Source organism: Lethenteron reissneri, chromosome 17, assembly GCF_015708825.2.
Source record: "Lethenteron reissneri isolate LAM-NWPU_2019-01 chromosome 17, ASM1570882v1, whole genome shotgun sequence".
Lineage (NCBI taxonomy): Eukaryota > Metazoa > Chordata > Hyperoartia > Petromyzontiformes > Petromyzontidae > Lethenteron > Lethenteron reissneri.
This window is the reverse complement of record NC_083795.1, coordinates 1,704,549-1,728,819: the sequence shown is the minus strand read 5'-3', so window position 1 is coordinate 1,728,819 and position 24,271 is coordinate 1,704,549. Positions and strand designations below refer to the sequence as shown.

The following is a 24,271-nucleotide window of genomic DNA, read 5'->3' as shown; positions in this document are numbered from 1 at the left end:
ATAAATAGGGTGCAGTGTCCGTCAGGTATGTGCACGGAGCGAGCCACTGGGCGCACGGGGAGTTCCTTTAAGCCTGGGCGGAGAAGCTCTCCCCCCGCAGGGCCTCCGCCGAGTCGTCCCGAGCGGGCGGGAAAACAAAGGCAGCAACTCAGTCCGGTGGAAAAGGTTAACCAGTAGGCCGTGCAGCCGGACATCTCGCGTGTCGGTGCACAAAGCCCCCGCAGGGGCCTAGTCTCCTGGGTTCATCTTCATTGTTAACCACCCAAATGTATGATTTATAATTCTGTGTGTGTGCGTGCGCGCGCGCATGTGTGGGAGAGCAGGGTTGTCGTGGATCGCGTGCACTGCGTTACGAACCCCGCTACCCCAGTTGGATTCCCGCTCGTAATTTGAATAATTAGAATCCCGTGATCCATAAAGTTATTTTTCACAAATGTCATGTAAAATTGCTAATGATCAATCACAGCGTTATAAATTGGAACCAGTCCTGGGCCTTCCCTGGGTCGACTTAGTCTTGAGCGAGTCCCAGCAGTAATGTGTAAACATCGGCACTTGTGGACACGTGGTGGTGCTTCCAGCAATTTCAGTTTGTAAAGAGAGAATGACTTGGAGGCGCGTGGAACCACGCACAGGAGGGGAAAGCGTCATCCAGGCGGTGAACCGGTGCCAACATTTGCCCAAGATCTGCAGTCCTTTATGTTTTCCGATTATTTCGGTCAGCTAATGTTTACATGCGGGAGGGAACCAGAGCGCCCCCGAGAGAACCCACACGTGCAATGGGACAAGACACTGTCCCATACAGAAGGAACAGGTGGAGTCCACAACTGCTGTGTACCACATTCTGGAGGCAAGCCCGGGGTACGGCACCTAGATGCCCATGGGAACAACTTGTGTCTGTGCGATCCACCAAGCCTCGACTCCGCAGCGCTGGATTACAGGCGTGCACCACCACTGCCTGGCAAGTGCAAGTTAGGAATGTCATTGCTGGATCAAGTTACTTGTAAGTTAAGAGAAATAGATGGGCATGGAGAAGATTTTCGATGTCATCAGGAAGATGAGGCTGCAATTCTCTGGCATTGCAATAGGCACCCAGTCATTAGTGACCAACAAGACCCGCATACAGCCAGGTGTTAGGGTGCTGTGACACTTCAGGAGGTCAAGTGGCGACTGCACAACAGTCGAGGTGCGGTGGCTTCAGTGGCACTGGCCGTGATGACACCTTGATCTTTATTGACTTGCGCACGCTGCTGTACAGCTGTGGCTTTATACGCTGTCTACATGTGACCGCATCTATAGGTGCTGTCCATAAACGGCGCACGCTTCTTTTTGTAAGAGGCGGTCTTGAGTCGAAACAGGACGTGTGGGAGAGTCGGCAGCACAGATGGCTGGAGGATGGGAGTCCCAGACTATTGGGTGGGGGGGGGGGGGGGGGTGCAGCAGAGGAAAATGAGCGACCTAATCGCCCGGTGAGATAATCTGGACCTGAAGGGGGCCATGCTCTCCTGTGAGCCGTGTTGACGAGCGCAAGGTCCACGCGCTGCTGGCAGATGGCACGTCCGTGGGAGTTCAAGCCTCTCGCCTACGCGGGCAAAGCAAATGTGCTGATGAGAAAGGCGCCGTTATTGAGCGGGTGAAGGGCGAGTGACTGCTTTCCTAATAAAGAGAACAATTTGGCTGACCGACTTTCACAATTAATCTTGGACGCCGTCAAATGGTGTAATAATCGGCCAGCGGCACCGTAGCACAGCTCAAATCCTGATCGGGGTACGATTCGATCCTGCCATAGGCACATGGAATTTCCACCCCTTTGCTTAGGACAGCCGACAGGGAGGAGTGCTGCCTCATTTGCTTATTTAACCAATTTTACTTTTAGCTGACATTCAATGCGACTGCCAATTGTGCAGCACAGCAAACCTCCTTCTACATATAACACTTATCAGCGGGCCACACTCACTTATGCATCTGCCAGTGTGTCCGGCTGCGTGATATGCGCAAGAGGATACGCGGGTGGAATCGATTCCACTTCAATAAAGCCAGTGGTAAAAAATTCCACGTTCCTCTGGCTGAGATTGTTTTATCCTTGGGATGACCGCACTTTGACTTCCCGCAAAATGCTTCGGTGCAATGAGGAAGGGCTCAGCTGGTCCCGGAAACGCACTTCAACTCTCAACCTTTTTTTTGTAAGTTGTAAGTTGAGCACTGTAGCCACAGTGCCACCTGCCTAGCTGCTAAACGCAATGCGTATACTGCCAAGTAAGCACAACAGATCTTAACCATCATTTACATTTGCAGTCAGGTCTCGTTTGAGACACGGGGGTTACATTTCATTAGGCATGGGATCAAGATTCACAGTCAAATATCCACGGTGTAAAAACAGCGCGGACACCACGATTAATATTCCCGCCGTCATAATCGGAAGAGCAAATAGCGTTCGTTCGTGAAGGGGCAGTGCCGGTCTTTGGGCAATATCATTATGTTGGACTCCACTGGCTTTTGTGCCAATGAATTGAGGTGGTGAACACTTGGTAAGCCGATTGGGAGGACACTAGACAGCTGACACTCCGATTATTGCTTTGATGGTTGCCGATAGGCGTGTAATGATTAATCAAATCACGCGTTAAAGTTGATTGTTACGCTGAAGATGCATGCTTTGAATTTCTGCATGTGTCTCATTTATGTGTGTACCGTTTGTGATTGTTTGGTGTGGCCCCTGTTGGTTCATGACGGCATCGCAGCCACCACAGGTTCTGCAGGCGCCACAACGGGAGAGAAACAACTCGCTCTTGAATTCACCGTAGGATCGAATCACGGCAATTCGTCGACTTGCGAGGTGACGGCACGGGGGGGGGGGAATTGCGACGTTCCTAGTTGTTGAGATCCGCAAGTAAAGCCATAAAAAGCACTCGCTACAGGATAAATGGTGGCTCTATGTCAGTGGTGGAAATTCCACACCCTGACACAGCACCCCCAGTGCTCGTCAAAGCATGAAGTGAAACTTGTTTTCCTCCCGTTTATGTTCACACGGTGCCGGTGAAGTCATTTCACGAGACAGAGATATTTCCATCGGGAATCCTTGTGTGGTGAGCTGTGTAATCTCCCCTCACGTCAGAGAATGGTGCCCGACAGGTGACGGAACTTCTTCTTGATTTCACTTTGGTGTGCCTCATATCCAACACCGGATGTCGCACCGTTGCACACTCCGCACAGAGTGTTCATTACTTTGGTTTAACACCGAGGCTTTCGCGACCAATATAATCAAATTTGCTGGGTCGGGTGGGCACGCAGGTACGCTGTGTTTCAGGTACGCCACGTTTCAGTGTCCTTTCCACCTCTGAGCGTGCAAGTGTGCTGGTGCTGAGCGCTACCGAACACTCCTTGCAGTTAATTGCTTTTATAAAGCTCCCGTGCTGATTGGCCACTTTTTGCAAATGATCCGATTGGAGCGAGAAGCCAACGCTATTGCTGTGTTGCACTTTCAAGGCAGAAGTGCTGACGCGTGCCACCCTTTGGTGCGCAGAAGGAGAGGAAAGAGAGAAAAAATTGTCCTGTGGGCGCACTGGAGGCGGCAGGCCTGATCTTTGCGAGCGGGTATGCGCACCCCCCCCCCCATCTTCACGAGCGCCGCGTGCTTCTCATACGTCAGCAACGCTGACATTCAGTCCGACTTGTGTAGATGCCTCTCGCACTGAGGCGTGCACGAGGCTTTTGCTCTTGCTATTTTCAATTACGTTCCGATTGTGATACATGGCATTACTTGTTGTGAGACGGGCACATTTTGATCCGAAACCCGGAGGGTGCGATCGGCGTAACGTCGCGTCGTGTCGGAGAACGGCACCAGATATTTTATTTGACGGAACGACTTCTTGATTCACTCTAATAGGTCACTTATCCGGCATTGCTGACAAACCAAAATGTTTCATTCTCAGAGTGGGAATTTTTCCCCATTAAGCGACAAACCAATTATACTGATGGTTTACGTGTAATCCGTTGATAACCACGGTGAGATCATCAACTTGCCGCAGTTGGGCAGCCCGATCTGTTAGCTCGTAGCTTGCTTCTCGGCGTTGTCGGCCCAGCGCTTAAGCCTCCCGGCCGCCACTGTGTTTTGACCAAGTTGACCCTATTATGCGAATCCCCGTGTCACAGAGACAGCTGCTGTGGCAACCAATTTTCTCCTGGCAGCCTTCAGAGCTGGGGCCAATGCACGAGTTTCCCCTGCACGGGATTCTCCCGCCCGACACTCCCTTCCTGTGTTGAGCCCACGCGCCCACGGCGTCCCAGTGCCGATCCGAGCCTCCAATAATCGTTCCGTTGAATGCGCCGACCGGGATGCTGTGGGGGGTTGACGGTCCGTGCGGTGATGGGACCAGGGCTAGCAAATAACACACGCCCTCCGGAGGTCGCGCGCCGACTGGGTGTCTAAGCTGTTTCTGATGATTATTCGTCGTGTTTATTCACCCCACTAGGCGTGGGTTATTTGTTTTCCAGGCAGACAAATTTCTCCCCCAGCTGTCTGAACATCCCAAGGAGCACACAGCTGAGAACATGAAGCTGGCCTTGGTAAAAAAGACAAAAAAAGCACACTTAAATAATAACAATGATTATACGTACGTTATGTTGATACATCTTCCAAAAACACATCAAAAGTTACCAAGTTTTTTGGTATTTCGTGTGCCCCCTGCCCCAAGCTGCGCTTGGGCGGACGTTGGTTGGAATCGGTGCCGAGGGGGCGGAAAATTGGCTCGTCCCAAGCTGTCCTCACGTCCCGGCAGCAGGCTGATATTTCCAATGAGCGGACGCCCGCCCACGTAGACACCGACCGGCTGGGGGGATGTGGCGACTACCTCCATCTCCGGGGCACGTTGACTACCCCGAGCGGGTCTCGTGCGGCGGGCGGCTGAGATTGCTTTTCTTTATCATGGCTCGGCGCGGTGCCATGTGAGACTCGTGTCCGCTGCGCTGCCACGTGGCCAGCGGGATTGGTTGGACAGCGAGTACATTTGTTGCCTGTCTGTGTACTTCTCAGTGCTTTTCACTTTTCTTGCGGTGGTCTTCTCTGGGCGCCCCAGTTTCCTTCCAGATCCAAGAACATTAATTTAAACTGAACTCGCCAAATCCCTCAATGTTGCATGCAATTTATAACAAAGATTAATATCCCCACGTATAGCCTTTAACAGGCTGTTGGGGTATGCGCTGTTCGGGAGCACCTATGAAGGCTGGAACGGTACACGAGGGGTGCGTGGTCAGCACCACGCCCGACCGCCTTTGTCTCCCCAGTGGCGATGCTTACACACCACACACGGTACTCATTTGAGGCTGAGTCGACCTAGGGGAGGCCCAGGACTGGTTCAAATAATCATCACTGGTGTTGGCCGTGAGCGGGAATCGAACCCGGGTCGCTGGGTTCGTAGTGCAGTGCGCTAACCGCCACACTACCGCTTCCCAGAAGGTTGAAATCCCGGTTGGGGTTAACTCAGTCCCTCTGTCCAGGTTTGATGAAGTGAGAGTGGCTAAGTTGACTAGTTACGCCCAGGTCCACCAATGAAGATGATCTCCAGTCTTCATTATTTTGAGGATGGACACAACTTTGACCTCACGAAAACATTCTATATATTTATCCTGAGCCCAACATTGCAGCCTCCTTTTTGTTGTTTTTAACTTCTGGGTTAGAGATTGACTAAGAAGAGCAAGCGGTCTTGGGCAATACACACCGTTGGAAAGAACGGTGCCCACTGGATTAGATCTGTGATGGAGCGGCAACGATGGGTTGTGGCATCACAAGAGAGATGGCCGTGATCTAGGGTGGATAGATCCTGGCTCGTGATGGCGATGACATGAGTATTTTATCACTTTTAATCAAAGTTGGACATCTGCACAGCTTTGTCAGGCTGGGTGCTCGACGTTCTGCCCACCACTGAAATGGCTCGTGCCGTTGCCATGGCAGTAGTAAGCAGGGGTGCGGATTTTTTGGTGAGCAGTCGCTCGAACAGCTGGTAATCTCCGAAGTCATAAATATTCCTGGCCCTGCCAACGAGCCTCTCACCACCACCGTGGCAGTGCTTGCGCTTTGTTGGCATGGTTGTGATTTCACATCGTGGTGAAGTACAGGAAACACGCCACGCTGACCCTGGCCACGCTGACCCTGGCCACGCTGACCCTGGCCACGCTGAGCCCGGCCACCCTGAACCCGGCCACTCGTCTGTGTGAAAGAGGAACGGCTGCGTTACTCCGTCGCGCTCGCACGGCCCGTTCACTCCTGCGCAGTGATGCATTCCCGCGCCACATTCATCATCGGCTTTGTTTTTGCAACAAATGAATCGAGATTCATTTTAGGTTTTAATACGCTGTATTGATCTTCAATAATTTGTGTTTAAGTGTACGCGGCGTGGGCGTGTTTGCCCGCGCGCGTGTGTATTTGCGTGTTGCGAGCGGTGGCGCTGCGGTTAGCGCGCTTGCGCTACGAACCTGACAACCAGAGTTTGATTCCCACTCACGGCCAACACCGGTGACAGTGAATTTCTCAACCAAATCCTGGGCCTATTCTAGTTTGACAAATTTGTTCTTGGTGCAGTGTGTAAACATGACCATTTGGGTCATGGTTGGCCAACACCGTACTTATTTTATCAATCCCAAAGGGATGATGGGCTGAGTAAGCCCCCGACTGGGATTTGATCTCATGATTGTAAATTTGGAATGCCATCTAGCCAGATATATATAGGGCCCTACAGTTATACTCTTTTATAGACATACGGTGGACACAAACATAAGGAAGTTGGGTCCATTTCGTCTCCAGTCCTAGTTATTTATAGTCACCAGAAATTACATTTTAATATGCTGAAATTTCAAGTCCATTGTCAATTGTAATAAAAATGCCAATTCATAGGTTCGAAAGACTAATTTGTTATAACTAAACACGTGCATTTACGTTGACTGTAGATTACCACCTAAAATTGTTAAATCTCTGAAAAGTTTAATTACTGTGAAAAGTAGGACTGACCTTGATTATGGTCAAAATTGAGCTGCCCACGGCCACAGTCAGGGTTGTTTGAAAAGGCTCGATGCATTAACGCTCAACTGAATGGCAGCTCATTACCCTTTGTAAACCTCTTGCGTTCGGGACGTCACAGGGTTTTTGTTTGGCAAATGACAACGTCGTTATTTTTATTGGGGGGTGTGTGTGCGTGGGAGTTTGGAGTGCGCACCCCGTGCGGGGATGTAACGAGAAACACGGCGGCGGTGGCAGCAGAATTTGTCAACAGCGCGCACGCTTAGACGGGCTCTCGCTTTGGAGAGATGCAGGCCTCGCTTATGTATCCCGGGCTGTCGGAAACGAGTTTGGCACTTTGTTAATGAGACGAACAGAGTTGAAAGTCATAGCCAGGTGACTTTCACGGAGTCTGCCCCTGTTGCCTATTAGTGACAACAAAGCAACGCCGGAGTCCCTTAACCTCTGTTGAGAGCTCAGGAAGCCCTCGGAGCCCAATGACAAAGATCCCACGGATAGCCTTATCGGACGTTTGGAGCAAGTGCTGTTCACGAGCAGCGCCTGTGAAGGCCGGCACGGCGCACGAGGGGATGGGTGACCCCGGCCGCCTTTGTCTCGCCAATGGCGATGTTTACGACACACCGAACTGATTTGAGGCTGAGCCAACCGAGGGTGAGGCTCATGACCGATTCGGATAATGATGAACAGTGTTGGCCATGAGCGGGAATTGAACCGGGGCGGCCAGGTTCGTAGCGCAGCAGTTTCTTATCTGTAAACGAAAAGCATGGCCGTGTTTTGATATTATTTCGGGAATACAATAAGAGAGCGGCCAGTTTGTCTTTGAGTTTTATTTCTTGAACTTGCACAGATCCAATAAAGCAATTATAGAATGTTGCTTTCAAAAACCATATTCAGGATTACACCTTGTAACCCTCCGAGCCATGTGTATGCGTGTATGTATGTTGAATTTATTTCAGACCGTACATAGCCAACCGTGCGCACGCGTGTGTGTGTGTGTGTAGTGATGGGGGAGTGGTAGTGTAGCGGTTAGCACGCTGTGCTACGAACCTGGTGAACCGGGTTCGATTCCCGCTCACGGCCAACACCAGTTACTATTGTCTGAACCGGTCCTGGGCCTCCGACTAGATTAACCCCGTCTCAAATGAGTACCTGGTGTGGTGTGTAAATATCGTCACTGAGGAGACAAAGGCGGCCGGGTGCGGTGCTGGCCACCCACCCCCTCGTGTGCCGTGCTGGCCTTCATAGGTGCTCGCTAACAGCACTTGCCCCAACAGTCTGTTCAGGCTATACGGGGGATCTTTGTCTTTGGAATGATGGGTGAGAGGTAGTGTAGCTGTTAGCACTCTGCGCCACGAATCCGGTGACCCACTAGGGGAGACAAAGGTGTCTGGGCAAGTTCAGAATCAGAATATGTATTTATACTGGAGTAATCCGATAAGCTATGAAGCTCTTCTTCACAGATGTCCAGTCGCGGCGGGTAAGAGCGTTACAACAACAAACAGTACAAAAGCACGGTAGTGACGCCTTGTTTGGTCTACAATGGAAGGCGCCGCTAGCGGCCGGCGTGCACGGCCGCTCGCCTCGCCGACTGCCCGACGCTTCCCGCCACCGCCTGCCGGGCGCCACCGTTTCGCGGGGGATTTAGGAGCGCCGCTCCGCCCCGTGCAAGTGCCGCCGGGATCGTTCGATCTCACGGCGCCGCGACCGCTCGCCCGGCGTCACCGCAGCAGAGAAGCGGCGCTTAGCCGGCGCTCAGCTTGGCGCGGACGCGGGGTGGGGGGGGGGGGTGCAGCGTGCTCCCCCCCCACCTCCCCTCTTCAAACTTCCAGTTGTGTTCTCTCTCGCTCGCCTCTGTTCGCCCGAGGTTCTCGTAGATTTTCCTTTTATCTCGATGTAAATACCGTTTTTTATTAAATAGCAGTCAGAGACGGGGAGAGCAAACACACCGCAGCGGGGTTCATTAAGCAAGTGGAAGCGGCAGGGTGGACGAAGGGGGAAAGTCTAGGGACGTGAAGTGGTTCTCGGATGTCAATGTTTTACTGAGCGCTTTCAGAGAAATTTGAAAAGATTTCCTTCTCATCCACAAGGACTCTGATCTGTGAATATCGCTGACAAATATTTAAATCCTTCCCTTGATCATCAAATAAAATCAACAGATCTTCGCAATGAAATACAATTTTTAATAGAAATGAGATTCAAAATGCAAATCGATCGCCATAGTTATGTACAGGCGCCTGGTTTAATATATTCCATTGTGCTTTGTGTTGTGTTCTCACGCCAATTTCAAAGTGCCATCTTGATCTTCTCCACAGGTGGCCCTGGGCCAATTGTGTGAATCCCACGTCCTTGCCGGGGCTCACTCTCCGTAGCCCCTATTTCAACTGCAGGGCCCATTAATCAACGTGTCGAATCGTACTCAATTTTCACCTTGTAAATTGCTCAATGCTTTGTATGAACATCCGTGCTGGGATGACGGCTGCGTATGGTGTTGTCCGATAGCTTTCTTCTTTGTCATTCCACGTCATAGAATCTCACTCTTCCCTTAGCAGTCCATTTGAACTAAAAGGGAAATGTCCTGTATTGCCATTTCAGGGCACAGCGATGGGCATACCATCTCGAATGAACCGCATGTCATTGATTTTAACACACGTTTTATTTCTTGGTCAAATTACACCACTGAACCCTGTAGCGCCGTACGCACCACTGAAACTGTAGCATCGTACGCACCACTGAAACCTATCGCGCCGTACGCACCACTGCGTGCGAGTGTACGCCACTGACGCGCAGCGGCGTTTTGTCGGTGATTGACGTCCGCCGCCGACAGGTGAGGGTAGCGACATTCTGTGTCTCGTGTGCCGAGGGACAGGCTCTTTGTGCACGTGCACGCGCGTGCACGTGCGTCTGTGCGCGCGTTTGGGCTTTGCGAGTGCCCGTGTGGACCTTGTAATTATCGTGTGACAGCTGCCTTAATTGTGGGCTGGAGCACCGGGGCAGGTTGTAAACACAGTTCGTGGGTATTTTGTAAATTTCACTGCGAAAGTTAAAAAAAGTACCCAGCAAAAGAAGGCTTAAAAAACGCCACCAAGCGAAGAGTGCGTCACGACTTAAACATTCTGATGACTAAGCTTCGGCAGAGACACTTGGAATTCAGGCGACACTTTTGTTTTAATTGTAATTACGGTTCGTGTATAATGTACGAGCAGCCGTGTGTGTGTGTGCCGCACACGTGGGCTTCGCTGTCGTGCGTAATTGGCTCGAGGTGTTGTGTCATCAGTTTTTCCGTGTGTCGGGGTCCGTTTGTCCGCATGCACAGCCCCGTTTGTTTATTCTGCAGTTTCCAGCCTGCGGTGTTATTTGGTGGCCTCGGGCAAACAACAGCGATTCCATCGACAGATCATATTTATTATAATGATTCCATTACCGTACACCGTGCAAACCCTATATGTAGTCAAATGAGATGACGATGACCTCACCAGTTCGCACGAATTGAGTGTAGCAGCCCACGATTAAAATGTGTAAATCCTTTGCGGGCGAGTCGTGCTTATTTGCTCGGTGTTTTGTTTTGAATGAAATTTTACGTCCGAGTCAAAGGTGTCACCCTGATTCAATGACCAACGGGGGCTGCCGCGCTCCCCCCTGCTGCTAGCACTGAGCGATTGCTGACAATTCTACATTCCCATGGCAAGAGCCGAGTGCTGTCTGAAACCTCTAATTATCTGACAGGCTCCTGGTCTCTGTGTATAGACCTCGGGCTTCTTATTAACAGCTGGAATAAAATAATTCTACAAAATCATGCACTTGTACGTCTATTCTCCCTTTTAACTAACACAGCAAGTGACCTGGAACTTTCCAACACAGTGGCACCGTGGTTTAGAGTGCTTGACTCACGATTCGAAGCTTGCGAGCTCAAATTTTGGCCAGAGGTCAACCCACTCCATAATCTTTCCTGGGTGAGTCCATAATTTGAATCTGTGGGAAATAAAAAAATGGTTGTCCTTTGAATGTACTTTCACCTGCCATTGGAATGTGAAAATTTGCCCAGGTTAGCAGTGTGTTAATTATGGTTTCAGCATAGAGACACTAAGTTATTAAACATATGGCTTGGCAAGTAGACACATCGGGCTGGTGCCTCCTATGGGTCCGCAATTACATTTATTTTTTTCAAAGATAGGATGCAATAATTCCAGCCCCATGACAGGCTGGTCAAGCCGGTCCATTTAGGGGAATCTCATGCGCATGTATTAAATTTGCGACACTATCACCAACACAAATGGGTACTGGTACTGAGACTCACAACACGTACAACTGTGAAATGTCTACTTCTCACGTGACACTACCGTCTGTTTGAGATATCCCATTTCGTGAGACTGGTCCAGAGCACACGTGAGCGTCGCCTTTCTTATTGCGTCGTCCACAGAAGATTTTCAACTCTTAGCGTGGCTTTCTGTGATCGGCTTTTCAAGTAAATTAAATGCTGCGCGGGATTTTGAGCGACGCTGATGTTTTAAACCGCGTTTTGGCTGTAGATTTTGGCGGTGTAATCTGAAGAGGGTACCGGCAGCAGCTGTCGAGAGAGTTTTGGGGGGGGGGGGGGGGGCAGCTCCCGCGACGGCATGGATATGTCATCTTCCTCGCCTGGTATGCAGGAGGTCGTGGGTTCGATCCCGACCCTGATGCCCGCTGTAGTATGGAGTTTGACTGTTCTCCCCGTGGTCGTGTTGATTTTTTCCCCAGATCCTCCGACTTTGCCTCCACATTTAGAATCGGCATGCGTTTTAAATATTTGGCTGCTGTAAACTTCCACTTTATGAACCATTTCGCAGAGCTATCATCTGTGGCCAGGTCGCTTCTGAAAAAAAGCTATATAGCTCGGTGGGCTTTACCTGGTAAATAAAATATATTTTTAATAGTGTGAACAACGCCACCAGGTCGTCCGAGGGTCTGTGCGTACGTGCGTGTGAATGTCCACATACACAGATGTGTTCGTTTTCATCACTCTTTGCATTTGGCCGCCCACGTGCATGCTGCACAATTTAAAAATGGAACGCAATAACTTTAAACGATTTAAAGGTTTGTGAAAAGGGCTGAATGAATAAATTCCTTTCTATCGGACTGGCGACGGCTCATCCTGCAAGAGCGACATTCAGAATCCGTCGTTTGGCTGCGTGTGCAAGTGAGCGAGTGAGCGAGTGCACGTGAGCGTTTCTGCCTTTGTCGATGCCCGTGACTCTGAGCACTTGAGCCCTTTTCTCTCGCCTGATTGTCTAAGGCTGCTGTCCAAAGTGAGAATAAGTGAATGTACAGTGCCATGCATTAGAGTACCCCCCTACCTTTAAACCCGAATCCTATCGCCACATCACCCAGAATGCACCCAATCTCATCACAACCCAGAGGCTAAGCATAGTCAAGCCTCGAGGGAGCTTTGATGGGAGGCCACCGCACACAAAACAGGTGCTATAGGCTGCTGCGGGAGCTACGTCGTGTGCGAAACAGGGCAGTGTGACAAAATCCATCGCGCCTTGACCAACCCCCGCAATGAATAGCGCGGTCAAACAACCCCCCTGACCCTGCGTGGCGTGGGGAGGCCTTCATCCAGCAGTGGATTGACAAAAGGGGCAGCTCATGTACTTGTACCTTTAACCCATGGAGCATATAATGATCATCATCATCAGTCAAATATAATTTCAATATCCAGCGTGCCAACGTTGCTCATGTTGCCACACGAGTCCATGAATAGGTGCTCACTAACAGCATTATTACCAGGAGAATATATCCACAACAAAAGAGCGAATCTCCATTGTTGAGTGCTCGAGTGCGTGTTCTTTACCTTCGCTTCAGGTACGTGCGATGTCCGTGTGTGTAGCTTGGAGCGGTCGTGCAGTGGCTCGGGCCATGCACTCCGAACGCTTCGACCCGAGTTCGATTATCATTCTCGCCCAACACCAGTGGCGATTATCTCAACCAGTCCTGGGTTTCCCCTAGGTTTACTCGGCCCCTAATGAGTACCTGCTGCGATGTATAAAAATAGCCTCTTGGGAGACAAAGGTGGCCAGGCATTGTGCTTGTCACCTGCCCCCTCGGGTGCTCGCCAACAGCAAGCACTTTGCCCCAACAATCTGTTAAGGCTATACCGAGGATATTTGTCTTTGTGTGTCAGTGCGTGTCCATGCACTTGCGTGTTCGCCCGCGCGTGTGTATATGCGTGCGTGCACATATTTTCACATTTGTATGGAAGTGTGCACGCGCGCTCCTGTGTGTATGCCAGGGCACATCCCTCATTTCGGCACGGCTCATCATATTCTTCGTGCGTGTATGCCCAGGTGCACATTCTTTTATATTGCAGTGCGCGGTGCTTTTCTGCGTTGTGTGTATGCCCTGGTGCATTTCCTTCGTTATTGTGCGGTGCGATCCGCCCCGCGGCAAGACTAAAGGCATTACGCCATGATGCACTCGTTGCAGCTCTCTGATCAAACGGGACGTCCAGCGTAGTGAAGTCTTATTTAGCAATGATCGCGCAGGGGAGAGAAAAATACAAATTTTCTTCATTTCACCACGATTTAAAGTGTGCATTTTATTTATATGCATTTGATTTGAAGAGAAAAAAGTGCTAGCATTTGAAGAGAAAAAAGTGCTAGATATTTTCCGTAGCTTTACAACCACTTTTAAGTGCAATGAGAAAACCACTGTGGACTACATCTGTGATGTGAATTTTAATGCGAAAGTGTTTGCACTTTTTTCTTTACCCGTTCGCTTTTTTTCTGAGGATTTTTTTTGTTGCACCATTTGCATCGGGCTGTGCTCTCGCAGTCGAGGCACGAGCCTGCGGGAGTACGATTCATCGACTCGTCGCTGCTTGCACGATCTAGCCGAAGAAAGGACGCTAGTGGCGGATAAGTTTGGTTGCATGAGTCTCGCTGGCCCTGGATGACCTTTTAACATTGACCTCCTGCCGGACGCAGAGAACAAAGTCACTTTGGGGAATGGCCCTTGGAAAATTATAACATGGATCTGCTATCGGTGTCTCCCTAATACCACCGCTTACCAGACATTTCTCCTTTTAACCATGTAGAGAGAAGCTCGATACAAGAATTCCATTCAATATTGTCACGTGTAGAAATGTAGCCGTTACGGCTTTCAGATTATTATCCATAGGTCATCGCGACCGATAACACTGATCCCGACTCTTTTTTTCAGCCATATCTTCGTAACTTGGCACATCTTGATCTTCTTACACCTGCTCCTCCGATGACTGCTGACCTCTGGATACCAACTCCGATGCCAGTCTTGGCAAGCCGCGCTCCGGCATGCGTTGCCTTCCCGATTGCGGCTCCTCTTACGAGATTATATTGGCACCTTCTTCTCGCATTCTGAAATGACCTCCCCAACTTTAATACCCTCTCGTATATTTCTCATAATTTGTCACTTGCACCAGTACCCTGCTTTTTTGTTTTTTTAAGCCCGGAACTCTGAGTGTACAGTGATCCGTAAATTCCCGCTACAAACATCCATGTCTGAACGTTTCTTGCGGTGCTTTGTACGTGCAGAAGGGCGGTTTTATTATCAGTCAGTGTGTTGATTTAGGTAAATTGCAGTTTTACAGCGTTAGGATTGCTTTACTGAACAATTGCTCGATTTGAGAAATGAATGCAGAGGCAGTCAGGTGCCTCGGTGGGCGGGCAGGCGGGGGGGGGGGGAATACCGTGCCAGGGTATTGTCTGGGTTCCACGGAGAACCCGAGCATCCATCGTTGTGTAAGCAAAGCTCGCCACGAGTGATTTCATCCGCTCTGGCGAAACCAGGTTAACAAGCGGAGCGAATTGACAGCCTTAGCCTGGTCACCAATCACTCAAGATTATTTGAGATTTAACGTAGCTAACCGTGCAGACAACTGTATTTTTCCAGGGCATACGCGTGTCTGGTTAAGTGACGTACAGAAGTTACCTGAGAATAAGAATTAGTTCCGTTGGAGTCATATTCCGTGTTACCGTTCTGGAGCAGCGCGCATGATATTTTGCGAGCAGAAATTACGCCATCCCACGATACCAAATAGCCCAACGGGAATATATAGTTTGTTGAAAGAAAAATCAATTTGAATCCAGTTTAACCTCCAGTGTGTGAGCCTGAGATTTTGGCCCAGGATCTGAACATCACCAGAGTCATTGCACTGGCCCCACGAGCACAGCACCCGCACCCTCATCGACCCAGGCCGCCTTCTACTTATTCTTGTTCTCCCCCCCTCCCCACTGCTCTCTTTCTGCCGGGCAAAATAAAATCAGGATATAAAGTGCATCATTCATTCTTAAACGGATCTTATTAAAAAAATGGGCCGAGACTGAATATCGCAAATGCCGTCAGGAAGGAGAGAAAAAAACATACTTGAAATGAATCCCTGGGTGAGCCACGCGTGCCGGTTTGAGCCCCAGGGCGTACTGCAGCAGAGGGCGCTGGGACGGGGTGGGTGGGCTACGGGTGCCGCTCTGTGTTTCTGCAACGTATCTTTAAGTAAGGGTCCTTACGCAGCCAAAAAGAACTTGCCTCTGCTGCAGAAGCAGTCGTGCAGAATGCTGGTGGGAAATTGCACCATATCGGCCGCTTTTATTGATTCTCCGCTTTGCATTAAGCTCCAAGCGCATGCACTAAATTGCTCAATCCTCGCAGCGCTTAATGGTACAACAGACATTAAAAACCCTACATGACAGTAATAATGCAGGTTATTGTTTACCCAACAATAATAAGGCATGTGCGGATCAGTGGCTTCTCGATAGGCTTAGGGGGTCGGAGCTTACATTCCCGTCGGGTTGATGGTTCGATCCCCACACTTGCCCGTATAATTATGTGCCTGTGATTAACGTAGTGGAGTGAACGTTGTATGGCTGTGTCACAGTTACTGTCCAAAGCTGGAGATTCAAATCAAAATCAAAGTGGCAATGCTCATTTCCGTTACTGACCTTGAGGCTGTAGCGGAAATTGCATATTGTTTTGGCGGGGGCGGAATTATTTATATTGTACTCTTTTGATTTCTGGCAAAGTGGGGCTCATTTTAATGACCCTGAAGGGACGATGGCCTGAGTTGACCACTTCCTGGGATATGAGTGCACAGCCTCCCACGATGAGTTGGGACGCGTCCGTTCTGCCACAGCGCCAAGTGGCTGAGCGAAATGAAGCTTCGCGGGGAGTTAAATTGCACACTGTTAACATTCATTGCTGCCACTTACCTCGTTTTCAAAATACAAATTACCAATTTTTTTAATACAATTTCTAAGAGGCTCGTTGGACAGACGAGCAACGTGGCCGTTCTGCTGTCCGTCAACGGCTCTTCAGCATTATAAAAAGTCCACGTTCCTATGGTGGGAGCCAAGTCCTACCCACGGGCAAGAGCACGTTTGACTTTCCACAAAAAGTAATCGTCGATGCGTCAGCCCCAGAGGAGGAGCATGTGGGCCGCAGTTCCATACCCCAAGCGTGTTGAATAAAGAACGCACATTGGATGCGGATTATTGAAGAGGGGAGCGAAACACGAGCGTGCACACCGTACGACCGCCGGCACAACAAACAACTCCCCCCCCCCCCCCCCGCGCTGAAGGTACGCGCAGATTGATTCATCGATTGACGGGTGGCGCTCACCCATGGGCGTGTAACACGGCCGTCGCATCGATTGGCCACGCCGGCGCTCTGCTCTAAAACACTTACTCATGCACTTTGGCTGCCGGTCGGCGTCCAGCGATGCTTTGCTTTTTAAGCCCCCCCCCCCTTCTGAGCGGTCTAATTGGGCGCGCGTCCATTCTGAACCAGCGAGTTGAATGATTCCCGTTGAGCACGAGCAGTGCACGGTGACCGGTGGCAATGCTCGGGCACCGCAAACACGGGTGGGGGGGCTGGTGGAGGGGGGGGGTCCGACATCCGCACCCTGGGCGTAAACCTACAACTGCTGTGGTATCTGGCAGAAGGAAGGAAGTGATGGCGAGGTGGGGTGTCATCAATTGCTTTGGATGTGAAGGTCTCTTGAACCTGAACTTGAGTGCTTCCTCATCTATTCCCGATTCACCGCTTCTGAATGTGGGGATGGGATGGGGGGGGTGTAAAGGGGGGACTGGTGATGAATACACGCTATGGCAGTTGTCCTTTTCGGAGACCGGCCGCTATCATGGGGATGAGAAATTTCCACCACTGGCTCAGCTCTGCCGACAAAGACGAGTACTGGATCACTGCTCCTTTAACCAGGGAGACACTTTAACCTTCTTTTTGTTACGTTGTGAGTTTATCAAGTGGGTTGAGCGATGTGTCCGACGTCATGGCACGTGAGTGACCAGGATTTCTGGCTCACATCATTGGTGTAATGAAGGCACACGCTGCTCGGCGCAATGCAAATTGTAGTTTCAGCGGACGGCTCGTAGTGTGCCATCGTTCACACACACTATATGCTCTCGTCCTTTGAATATCCTACAGAACGGAAACTCGTCATGTCGCTTGGTCAAGAGTGTAAGCGTCCCTGTGCAAACACCACCCCACCCCCCCCTGACAAATGCAAAAGTAATCATCTAAAAATGTCAATGGTGTTGAGTTATCCGTATCGATCGTTTCCCAGCCGCTTCCGTGCCAGTGACACGAACGCACCTGCCGTGACCCCCTTGCGCCCGTGACCAAGACGTCGGTCACATTTCCCCGGAGGAATATTCCCCGCGGGACTTGCTCCCTGTAATTATCATCCCTATGTGGAAATGGCATTCGCCAGGGAATGGGTTGGAGGGTAGGGGGGTGGTGGTGTGCGCCCATCTCCATCGCGGGTGGCGCTGGCCACACCGACTGAATCTGACGCTGGGGCCACTGCATTTTGTGCCCTTTCCTTATCTGGCGAAATCGATGAAGCAAATGAAAATGTCACAACTCGCAGCGGCACTTCACGGGGTTTTCTTGTTGTTTTCTCGGTGTCAAGGTCGCGAGATCGAGGTCGAGGGTTGTGGCATCATAGAGCAGCGAATACGGATTGGTCGATTCTGCAGGGTAGCACTGGCGGGTTGGAGTGCCCTGTCCTCGCTCTGGGATATTTACCGGTTCAAATCCCAGCCAAGTTGCCGACTCAGCCCATCATCTGTCGGTGGTTAAACGTGAAGTTAAAACGTCATTCGTTTTTGCAAGAAAACACCGACTAAGGCTCAGGATTCTGTGTCAAGGTGTTTGGCTGATTCTTTTTTTATTGTGTTTGACGTCTCAAACGAAACCATAGTATCGCGAAAAAACCCGTGCTTACGTGAGCATGACGCTCTAAAAGTCCACACCGATGAGTTAACCTACTTGCTTTCCTGAAATCGATTAGTCACCTTGCAATCCAGCTTTGTATTTCAAGTGCACTTAAACTATGCTTACATTATAGTAATAGGTTTTTACCCTTTCAACTGGTACAAAAACTGACACCTTTATACAAGGCATCATGTTTGCAATAACCACAACACAAGCAGTCAAAATGCAAAAAAAAGAAACAACTCTGATGATGATAATGATATGCACTGTCCTTGAAGTTGATTGGTCCACACCCGAGACAGCTGTTCTTAGAGCCTAGTCTCCATTGGTGTTGGACCAGATGATGCCAAAAGGTGTACAACTATGCTTACATTCTAGACAGGCAACAGTGGCCATCTAATGGAGAGACGAGCCACTGTCATGGGAATGTGGAATTGCTACTGCAGGCTTAGGTTGCTGCCTGAAATGAGCAGTACTCAACACTTATTTGAATTTAGGACCACGCTTACATTTTTTTGTATTTTTGATATTTTTTTTCTGGATCTCCCTTGAAAGAGAAATGAGTATCTTAGTGGGGACTCTTACCTGGTTATATAAAGTTTATGTATTTACGTGCCTATAAATCAATCTATCTAATGCCAACGAGAGTGTGCACACAGCAATCACTGGCAAGCAGGTAATGCAATTCAGCTCTAAATTAGATATCCTTTGCCACCGTTTAGCAGTCACACGGGCACCATTCCACTCACTTAATGGCGTTTAAAGATTTTTGTGGATTTTTTTGCGCCGATTACAGCATATCCCAGCTGTACTGTCATCAAGACGGGGAGTGAAGTCGTTTCCATCACGGAAGGCACCGAGCTGTGATAGCGGAACGAACCAAGAAGCGTTGTCGTGCGCAGGATATTCTGATCTCTCTTGCGGTCGTCCTGCTGAGACAGCGAGAGCATGGGGCCCGTCCCCCTCGTGAAGTTGTGTGCACGTCCACTACCGCCACGTACGTTTCCCAACTCGCAATAGGAAGGTTGCGCGTTCACGTTCCGGTTGGGGGGGGTCGGCTCGTCCTGTCGTGAGCACGGCCGTGAAGTGAGCGCCACCGTGGAAAGTCAACAGTGGTTTTTTGTCCTTTAGATTGAATGACCCTGCCATAGCAATGTGAATTTTTTTCCAGTAGCTCAGGGCTACGAACGTATATGGGCGTTGTCGCGTACTCACGGTAGGAGTGGCCCCTTTTTGAAAGAACCCCTCAAGTGTAAGCCAAGTTTGGATTTTGTTTGCATGCGGTTTAGAGGTGACAAGCGTGGAACTGTCATTCTCCACGATGTTGATTTTTAATTGCACGAAAGCCGCTGTGCACCCCGGGCCACCAGGGTGGCTTGCGTACAGATCTGAAAGCTTAATTTCGTATGTGTGAAAAGCGTTGCAGATTTCATTGCAGAGTATAGGAGGCAAGCAACTGTGAAATTCCAAAAGCAAATGTGGAGGCAAAGTGCCGTAGATGTAATCAGGAGTTTGGGTTTACAAAAACTGGGGCACATGTGCAGGAGGGACCAGGGCACGGTACTCTAGACTGGCATTGGAGTGGCCACCAGAGGTGGGTTACCGTTAGCAGGTAGGTTCTCGACTCTGGCATAAGGAGCAGGCCTAAGCCAAATGTAGTAGTGATAATTATTATTACATGCAGTTGCTAAGCAGAGGCCCAAAACGTCAAGCTGCTGGCAACCGACAGCACTCTCAAAGTAGCAACAGAGTTTACCATGCTTCTTGACGTGAGCATGGCGGTAGGAGCTTATGAACAGAGACGAGGGGAAGGGAATTCCAAAGTGGGAGGGAAGAAGCAAAAAGGGGCAGTGTGGTGACCTGCAGGTGTGCTGCTGAAAACTCCGTGCGGACGAGACAATAAAATTGTATGCCGCAGGAGATCAGGTCCAGAATCTGGCAGAATCTGGCAGGAGAGAAGTGACGGCGTTCGGTTTTGTCGTCTGCGTTGACAGCCGCTGCCGTGCCCGCGAGGGCTCGTGCTTCCTGGTTGGGGGCCAGGGTTGTGTGCGCGACGACCGAGACGGGGGGAGGACTCCGCTTGCGGTGGCAAGGCCCGACCTGTCCTCCCGGGAAATAAAGATTTTAATAAGCGGGCGGTGCAGAATTAATTTAATTAAGCGGCTTAGGTTACTGTTCATTGGTTTGCAATGCAGTTCATTGCCCTTTATCATACGGGAAATTGAATAGCGCACAGCCTTTTATTCACGTATATTTGTTTATATATTAATATGTGCATGTCTTTATATATCTGTATGTACATGTATTTATACAGTCAATGCATACAAACACGATGTTGTTGAACACGTATAAATTTTTAGCAACAGATAATGCACCGTTTAACAGCGTTGCATACTTAATGTAACTTTTGCTTGAATATACTTAAAATATATAACTTAATTTGTTTTTTGTTATAGTGATTGAAAATTAACCGTGATTAGAGACTCGTGTGTTTAATAACATTCCAACTCTCTTAGCCAAAGGAGGTGCCGCTAGTACGTCACGGACATGTCAACTAACATTTCACGAAATATTGCACAAGTTTGCTTTGGGTGTAAATAACCCCTTAAGAAACTGGTGAACCCTTGCGACTCAATAAAAATGTTTTTTTTAGAGCTTCACTGCACAAACCCGTTCGAGCATTTTATGAATGCCGTCCTCTTAAAAAGTTAAAATCAATCCGTACACAGCTGCAGATAGAGAGTCGTTCTTAGTCCGCTGCCCTTGGAGGCGTTGGCACCGCACGGAGCTTCCGAAGAAACAGCCACAAGGCTTGATTTAAAGCTTTCGTGACTGCAGGGATTCATATTCTTGGTTCTTTCGGTAAAGTCACGTAGAAGGGAAATAATGAAATAAATAATGTTTTCATTATATATTAATAATAATAAAAACTATATTAATATTATTTTATTTTTTCCCTTCTACTTCACTTTACCGAAAGAACTAAGAATATATAGCCACAAGGCTGTTACGACGCTTGAGGGAGAGGCTTTGCCGTGGAGTCTAAACCGATCTCGCAAAGCCCTACGCCGCTCCCGTCGTCTCGTGCCTTTCGCCGCGGAGCGCTTGATTTCATAGCAGTTTTTATCCCCTTTGACAGGGAGGGTTTCCTTTGCCCTGGCTCGTCGTGAGTTCCCGCCGCTTTGCGATCGGCAGGAGATGAGGGGCGGCTGCGGGCGATGGCGTACTTGACGAGCGGGCGGTGTTTCGCGGAGGGCGGCTCTTAAGTAGGGTGCACGCGGCATTCCCCTCGCGCCCTGCTCTGTCGAACATCCGTTACCCGCTGCCCGTAGACGAGCACTGCTGCGATGTCGTCCTCCGCTGTGTCGACTCCGCCTAAAATCGCAACTTGGTTCGCTGTACGTTGCCCTTGGCCTTAATAGATGCTCCACTAAAGGCTCGTGTCCCAACAGTCTCGCCTGGGTCTTTTGTATGCGCGCGCGCGTTCTGTATCCCTGCAATGCTCTGCAAACAATTTCACAGTGTATGCACGGGGGGGGGGGGGGGGGTGTAGCACGGCATTGCGGCACGTTGCAACGTGGAGACAATATTCAGAGCTTGACGCGTTCAGAAAAACACGCTGCTTTCTGTTCTTTTGCCCCTTCACTTGCCGGTGCTCTTGATTTCTTGAAAGGCGGCCACTGTCCGTGTGTGTGCCATGTGCGACGACGCGGCGGCGCGCCTCCCGTGGCGCAGCGAGTCCCTCTATCCCCGCCGCTACCGCCACCACCGCTGCGGGGCCTCGAGACGACGAGAAGCACGAGAGCACCCGGGGTGCACGTCAGGTCGCTGCATGTAAACGGATAAAAGTGCTCGGGGCTCTCGGTGTCACCAATTGCCATTTGATTTTTTATTATTATAATATTTCTTCCACTGGCATTTGCCAATGCCCGAGTCACGTGGCTGGCTGGGGGCTCTCATAAGAACCAGAAGCAGCCTTTGCCGTTCTTGCGTGCGGCCCCCCTGGGCTGCGGCCCTCCGTGCCGGTCGCTCGGTGCGACGCTGGCCGCCGCCATCGTCGGCCGGAGGTCCTGGCCTTCTTGGCAGGGGTCGGGGGTCGCCGCCGGCGGCGGCAGCGCAGGCAGCAGCAGGGCGTGCGGCGACGGGAGCGCCGTCGCGGCGCGGCACCCCCGCGGCGGCGTGAGCGCCTGGTGCAGCATGCTCTCCTGCTGCCTGAAGTCGTGCTCCACGCTGGGTGCCGGGGGGTAGCGTAGCGTCGGGGCAGGGGAGACCGGGGAGATGGGGGACACGGGGCGATGGGGGGACCGTGGAGACGGGGGGGGGGGATAGACCGGGGAAGAAGTGGCAACAAAGATTAGAGGTGGCGTGGGATGAGTAAGATGTGGGCGCGTCAACGTTTGCCCGTTTCCCGCCCGAGCTGGCTGCGTGCCACGTGTTGTTTGACTCGACTCGTAATCAGGAGGTCGCTATTGAAGCTCCCGTCAGAATCGGCTCGTGTGGCATGCGGCATGATGCATCGGCGTTCTTTCATTGTGTGGACTCCAAGTCAAAAGTCTCGGTCAAAATGTATTCCAGCTCAAATGGGCCTGCTGCAGCACATATCTCCTTTTACAGTCCTGGACCAGGTGTGAAACAGTGACGTTCCTATGGCAAAGAAACAGTCTCATCCATGGGTTGACCGCTGTTGACTTCCCGCAGAGTGGTGTTAACTTTATCTCCTGTGATGGGTGGAAGGTCTGAGTCGGTGCCCTTACCTGGCTTTGAACTTAACGACCTTCCGTTTGTGAGTCAGGTGCCAGAACCATATTGGCTGCTCAGTTAAGTGAGTCTTTGGCGATACATAATTACACACGTATAGACACAAGCAACGGTGGAGTGCTATCTTTTGAAAGAAGCTAAAACCCACGCGCCATTTCCGCTCCTCTGCGGGCATGTTGCCGCGCGGACGCGTCGTCGTGATCACGTGCAAGCCAGGCTCAACTGGAACGGGGCTGAGTCGCAATTCTCTGCCGACCTTTAATTGCGAGGCTTTGGGCTCGCTGGGTGGGTTTTGGCTTTCCGGGATGGTCGGTCCGCATAATGGAGAATCAGGGTGAGGGGGAGGGAAATCGAAAAGCAATTACGATACATTATCGCACTGTCAGGTAGGATTAACGGGAATAAGGCATTGGCCACTGTCACCGACGTGGGTCTGAGGCGTTGGAGGAAAATGTGCCTTCGTCGTCGAGAAAGACGTGGCCCCGGGGCCTTGCGTGGGGGGTGGGCGGGGGGTTACGGAGGAGGATTCACCGGTTTATTATTTATCTCAAGAGTGGAGCATCACGGGGCAATTAATGTGAGAGACCAGTGCCTTGGGCCGGTGCCGTGGTGTGGAGGATAATGTCCCCCACTCCTCCCCTTGCCACTGACTGGCAGGCTCCAGGATGACAGGTGACGGCACGCAGTGTTCCGGCAAAGAGTGACCGGCATTAACCGACTTGCCGTGTTTACCAACCGTGGCAGGGCATGTAATTCGTGACAGTTTACATTATTATCTGAGGCGGGCCTCGGAGGTAACTATAGCTTCATGACTAATATTTTGATTACCTTTAGTGGTTGCGATGAAATGTGACGAGCGTGAGTGTGAATAAGAAACATTTTGCGATGGCAAATGTTTGCCTTGTAATTTATCACGAGGAATATTTTCGTCGGACGTTTCGCAATTGCTTTATGAAGTCTCACTAATAATGTAGTTAATGTGTGGTTACAATTAGGATTGTGGTTAGCACTAGATTTAGGGTTAAGGTTTGGGCTAGACCAAATAGTTAGTGTTTCGCTGCTCAAATGAGCATTTTGGGGCCCTGAGCCGGAAGTGGAAGTTCCACGTTTCAATAATGGGGGCCTTTTTATTTTTAGATCCACCACTGCTTACTTCCCACAATGCAGTACATATTTGATCAACTCCAGGAAATTACGATGAAGCAGGAGTTTTTTTTAGGGACAGGCTTGAACATTTGGCAATGATTGATGGCCTCATGAAACAATGGT

At 50.4% G+C, this 24,271-nt stretch overlaps 2 protein-coding genes across 4 annotated transcripts in view; one reads left to right on the top strand and one right to left on the bottom strand.

Moving 5' to 3' along the window:
* The window catches only part of LOC133343304 (dedicator of cytokinesis protein 1-like), a 316,745-nt gene that overhangs the window by 133,372 nt on the left and 159,102 nt on the right, over window positions 1-24,271 (top strand).
* LOC133343305 (INSYN2B protein-like) overlaps window positions 18,191-24,271 on the bottom strand; it is a 48,334-nt gene continuing 42,253 nt past the window's right edge. For 2 of the 3 annotated variants that reach the window (XM_061552784.1, XM_061552783.1), the window contains one exon: window positions 18,191-22,474. In XM_061552784.1, coding sequence (XP_061408768.1) covers window positions 22,201-22,474 — 274 coding nt within the window. In that variant the 3' untranslated portion in view covers window positions 18,191-22,200. The remainder of the gene's footprint in view (window positions 22,475-24,271) is intronic. The other variant, XM_061552786.1, reaches the window with a different exon arrangement.